At 36.5% G+C, this 6,194-nt stretch overlaps 1 protein-coding gene across 1 annotated transcript; it reads left to right on the forward strand.

Annotated features, from left to right (window-relative positions):
- The first annotated feature begins 4,901 nt into the window (after positions 1–4,901).
- LOC137937333 (uncharacterized) lies at positions 4,902–5,534 on the forward strand. Its single transcript, XM_068782404.1, has one exon. It carries the CDS (start codon positions 4,902–4,904, stop codon positions 5,532–5,534), a length of 633 nt encoding a protein of 210 aa, XP_068638505.1.
- The last annotated feature ends 660 nt before the right edge of the window (positions 5,535–6,194 follow it).

Below are 6,194 nucleotides of genomic sequence, written 5' to 3' on the forward strand. Positions count from 1 at the left end.
TATTGTACCGTAGACTCCCTTTGAGAACTTCTTTGAGTGTCTACATCCTCAAAATCATCGCTACTATGACTATCTTTATTTTAATTTGCACTGTTATCTTCACAATGTTTTCCACTAGAATCATCACTTGAATCATGTTCTTCTTTTTTGAATAAATCCATGTAATCTTCCATGCGTATATAATTATGCAATATACGACAAACAATTACAACTTTTACCTGGACATCAAAATCAAAAGGATGAACATCTTTTAATATCTTGAAACGAACTTTTAAAGCCCCAAATGTACGCTCAATAGTGCTCTATAAAGATGAGTGTCTTCGGTTAAATAATTCTCTTTCATCGGAGTATTATCTCCAAATTCTTGCAAGTGATCACGAGTCCCTGGACAGGGAACCAAAAACCTTGGAAAATTTGCATATCCAACATCTACCAAATAATATTTGCCTACAATAAGATATATATATCTATTATAATCTAACAATAATAATAATAATAAATTTTAATAGACTATGGAGATAAATGACTTTTACCTTCAAAAACACAGTTTATCTCGTTTGGTTAATACTGTCTTCAATACACGTAAATCAGATGCTAACTCCTCCCATCCAGCAAGTATATAAGTGAATTGCATGTCAAATATACATGTTATCATTACGGTCTGTGAGAGGAAACTCTTCCTATTCCAGAATCTTATTTGTTGAACAAACGCTATATGTGCTTTAATATGAGTACCATCGATGACACCAATACAATCCTAATAAAAAAAATTATTAATACAAACATATATTTGATATTAACTAAAAACTACCATAAAGTAAGGAAAATAGATATTACTATTCAAAATCTTGGAATGAATACGTCTTGAAGGTCGCTTGATATAATCAAATTATAGTTGACAATAACATCTAACACCTTATTAAAATACGTACTAATGGTCCAATTTGATATTTCAAACATCTCTGATGTAACACTATATGATTGCTGTTGACCAACAGTGAGATAAAAATATGCAAGTTGTTCTTTCACAAATATTGTCCTTGTATTAAATAAGAATCCTCTAGTTTTCAAGATTCCAACCAACTTGAGAAAAATAATTTGATTCATCCTATACATTTTTCGAAATTTAATAGGCAATCTTTCTAATTTTTTCTTTAAATATCGTGGATCACCCATATAATAAAAACATTGTACTCGCCTATTATGATAATTTAAATATATATTGATAAGGGCAAGTACAGTTGTATAAGTTGTAATACAAATACATATTTTCCCCTATCTGGTAGAGTATCCATGGGTACCTGCAATACTAGATATTTAATAATGAAAACTTTGTTCAAACACATTCATTTATCTATTATTAAACATTTTAACACAACCTGTACCATTAAAGAAATCTCAACATCTACGTATTGAATACAAAAAAATAATAATTTTCAATTATTTTACCATACAAAAAACACATTAAATTTTTACCCACATTTTATCATACTACATACATATTCATTGTTTACCACAAATGCTCAATAATTAACGTCATTCATACAAAATCAAAAGTGGCTCATAAATATAGGTTAAAACTATTAACATATGTGTAAGTCTATTACATTGCATTGAAGTTACACATCAGCCAGTTATACTAACCTTCTCGTGTCATCTTGACAAACATATCTTTTTTATCTTTGGTGTTAAACAACTGTGGAACACGAAATTTGACTTCTCTGGGCAAGTTAGGTAATGCCTCGATAGCTACAAACCATGGAAGTTGTGCATCAACATGTATGGGACTAAAGATCTTTGAAAGGGTTGATGACATATTATTAATGACATCAACGACCATTTTAGCATTGTCAGCAAATAGTTCAGATATCTTCCTACGCCGAATAGCAAAATTATATCCTCAACATTTCTTGGTGTTTTGTTTCTCAGAGGAACCTCACTTGGAAACTCATTGGGATCTCCCTAATTGCATCATCTTCATCTCTGTCTTCAATCATTGACCCTTCAGTAGTATTTGGAATGTTGTCTTCTAACTCAACGCTTGTTTGACTTACTGTCCCCATGGCAATAGAATTTCTAACAACTAAAGCCAATTTTTCATATAATGGACAACCTTCCCACCTATACATCGGTTTATTTGTGCTCCTGCATGAAAAGTTATCGCTTAAAATACTTAAAATCCTGATTAATAATGCAAGAAACATAACATTCTATGCTACATTTACAAACCTTTATATAATCTTGTCACATTATCTTACTTGCGGTTACTTTCTATGTTGTTGGATCCCACCCAAAACCACTAGTTTTAAGGCACGTTGTCACGATATGGAAGGATTTTTTCCATGTCCTCATACGGTTTTGCAACTGTTCATTTGTCTTTTGGTTCATTGAATCCAAATTATTTGTCTTTTGGTTCATTGAATCCAAATTAAACATATTGACACAGTCGTTGAAAACTTCATGTTTCCAGAATCTATTGGGTAATTTGTTATCCAAATTAACTTGCTCAATGAGCAAATCAAGCACTTGACAATGAATCAAGAATAATTTATTCTTGAGAAAAATTAAAGGAGAAGGGAGGTGGAGAAGAAAAAAAAGGAGGGGTAAATAAAGCTATTTTTTTTTCCAATTCCACCCATTCCGTATCTCAATGAAAATTGTTTCATCCAACGTCACCTTCCATGCTGTCTACAACAAAGTGGACAAAATAAAAGAAAAAGATCTATTGATCAAATAGACTCATTGAGATTTCTCTAATTGCATCATCTTCATCTATGTCTTCAATCATTGACTCTTCTGCAGTATTTGGAAGGTTGTTTTCTGACTCAACGATTGTTTGACTTACTATCCATATGGCAATAAAATTTCCAACAACTAAAGCCAATTTTTCATATAGTGGACAACCTCCCCACCTATACTTATCGGCTTCTCTGTGCTCCTACAAGAAAAATTATCACTTAAAATATTTAAAATCCTGATTAATAATGCAATAAACATAACATTCTATATTACATTTACAAACTTTTATGTAATCTTGCCATACTGTCTTACTTGCGATGACTTTTTGCATTGTTGGATCCTACCTCTGATAGATTTTTTCCCAAGTCCACAAGCGATTTTTCAACTGTTCATTTGACTTTTGGTTCATTGAGTCCAAATTAAATATACTGATATCGTCTATAAAAACCTCATGTTTCCAAACTCCATTAGGTAACTTGTTATCCAAATTGACTTGCTCAACGAGCAAATCAATCATTTTACTGTCTTCCATACTGCATTTACCTTTCCTCCTTCCAATCATCTAAAGTTCATAAAAAGTAGAAAATGAATCAAGAATAATTTATTCTTGAGAAAAAGTAAAGGAGAGGGGAGGGGAGGGGGAGAAGAAAAAAAGGGAGGGGTATATAAAGCTAGATATACCTAGAGTTTTTGTTTTCCAATTCCACCATTCCGTATCACAATGAAAATTGTTTTATCCAAACGTCACTTTCCATGCTAGTCTACAACAAAGTAGACAAAATAACAGAAAAGAGATCTATTGATCAAATATTTTAAATATAAACTCAAACATATAATCTTAAATAAGTGTTAGATGGTACCGTAACCAAATTCAAATTAGATGCAAATAAAATCAAGATAAAACTCGTTCAAACCACCATGCGCGGCCCAAAGCAATAACCCCCTATAAATTTTTGAAGACCACAAATGTCATACGTTCATCATGAAAAAGGTAACAAAGCCTTAGGACATTGTGTATTAGAATGTATTTTATCATTTGAATATTTATTATTATGTAAATTTGTAAAATTACTGTTTTACGCTTCTCTTGTATAAAACCCCCATTGTAACCTGTAACCCATACGAAGTTTTGAATATACTGTTTGGAATACATTTTTCTCGTCTTCTCAACAGAGCCTCCCCGTCAACAGAGCTCAACGGCTCTCTGCTTGTTTGAGTCTCTAACATGGTATCAGAGCGGATGATCCGCCATCTCTGATTTTTTTTTCAAACGCCGACATACCTTCGTCTCCCTCACCTCTTTTCGGCGATTCTTCCCGGCGACGCTCACTGGCGACGTTCATTTTTTTTCGACAGAGGGGTTTCCGTTCCCTTTTCCTCTCTGTTCGGAAGGGGCTCTGCGATTGAAGCTGTCGGGAGGCTATTTCCGACGTTTTCGGCGTTCTGTAGAGGTTCGATTTCTGGCTCCATTGGTTATTTCCGGCAATGAGGTTAGATTCCGCCCCTCTTTTATTTTTCGTCTGGATTCCGTTGCCACGAGGCTGGCTACGCTGTATGCGTTAGCTCTCTGGAATTTCGGCGCCGGTTTTGGGCGTTTTCTGTGACGAGATATCAGATCTTTGTTTATTGTTGGCCGAGAGGTTGTCTTTGGTCGTGTGGTTGTTTGATTTTCTGGCTGGCCAAGAGGTTTCAAATTTTCTTTGGCTGTTCACGTCGAAGTATTGAGGGCAGTGCATATCTTTGGCTGAGAGGTTTCGAATTTTGGATTAGAGCTCACTGTTGGATTTTTTTTTGGAGACGTTCTGGTGGAGGATTTGGTGAAAAATTTTCTTTGGCGCTGCATTGACAGTGAGACAGTCAGATTCGGTCAGTCTTCCATGGAGACTTATTCCTCGACGGGTGTTTCCGATTCTGGTCTTCGTACCAGTTCGACTCGTTCTATTTTTGAAGAACCATCCAACCCCTATTATATTCACCATTCGGACAGTCCCGGGCAAGTTCTTGTATCGCAACTGCTTACCGGTGAAAATTATATTAGTTGGAGTCGTGCGATGCTCATTGCCCTATCCGTGAAAAACAAAGTGGGCTTCGTCGATGGTTCCATCCCTGAATCCTAAAGTGCTGATCCCATTTTGCTCAACTCTTGGACCCGGAATAATAATATGGTCATCTCTTGGATTTTAAACTCGGTTTCCAAAGAAATTTCTGCTAGTGTGATTTTTGCTGCTTCTGCCCGAGAAATTTGGCTCGACCTTCGGGATCATTTTCAACAACGAAATGGCCCTCGCATTTTTCAGCTTAAACGGGAATTGATGAACTTGCGTCAAGACAAGGATTCCGTTAGCACTTATTTCACTAAGCTGAAAACCATTTGGGAAGAACTGAGCAATTACCGTCCTCACTGCTCTTGTGGGAAATGCTCTTGTGGTGGCGTTAAAACTCTTACGGATTACCACCATATGGAGTATATCATGTCCTTCTTAATGGGCCTTGATGATTCTTTTTCCCAAGTTCGTGGTCAGTTGCTCCTTATGGATCCGATGCCCCCTATTAATCGTGTTTTTTCTCTGGTTATCCAAGAGGAACAACAACGGAGGACTACTCATGCCTCGAGCTCGAACCCCCCCACTGACACAATGGCTTTTGCCGTTAAATATGGGAAGATAGAAGTTACTAAACCTAGCTCACACACCTCTCAGAAATTTCATTCCCCTTACAGTGCTCCACGGCCTCCACACTCCAATGCTTCTCGGAATCAGGATTACAGTGCTCCTCGGAATCAGACCAAGGACTGATATTGTACTCATTGCAAGAATATAGGTCATACTATTGCCCGTTGCTACAAGCTCCATGGCTACCCGAATGACTCTACATCCAAACCCAACCACAATTCTCATGCCGCTGCTCATCAAGTTTCTACTGCTGGTGATAACCAAGGTTCTCCTATTGTTGGGAGTTTTGTTCAGAATCTAGACTCAACTCAATATCAACAACTCATGTCTATGCTTTCTACCCACCTGAGTAACTCCGCAAAGGTCACCACTGCTCCAGAATCTTCTACATCCAACTGCTTGGCAGGTATTTGCTTTTCTGTCTCCTTAAATTCCCTAATTTCTTCACCTCATTTTTGGATTGTCGACTCCGGAGCTACTCGACATATTTGTTTTCAAGCTCATGTTTTTGTTTCCTTGCATGCTATCCCTCACACTACAGTTACTTTGCCTAATAATTCTCAACTTTTGGTCCACTTTGCTGGTGATATTAAATTGCATCCTCACATTGTGCTTAAAGGCGTGTTGTTCGTTCCTCAATTCAAATTCAACTTGATCTCTGTTAGTGCTTTAGTTACTGACTCTGGCCTTACAGTAAGTTTCCTTCCTGATTTTTTTATTCTCTAGGATCTATCCACCCAGAGGACGATTGGCAAGGGTGACAAAGTCCAAGATTTCTATGTC

This window comes from Aristolochia californica, unplaced genomic scaffold, assembly GCF_029961685.1.
Source record: "Aristolochia californica isolate CCGP_79_NKW_82.1479 unplaced genomic scaffold, dmAriCali1.0.hap1 SCAF_7, whole genome shotgun sequence".
Lineage (NCBI taxonomy): Eukaryota > Viridiplantae > Streptophyta > Magnoliopsida > Piperales > Aristolochiaceae > Aristolochia > Aristolochia californica.

What these genes read in the sequence shown, in the direction of transcription:
- LOC137937333 (XM_068782404.1), top strand. Translation starts at nt 4,902, where the DNA reads ATGGTCATCTCTTGGATTTTAAACTCGGTTTCCAAAGAAATTTCTGCT.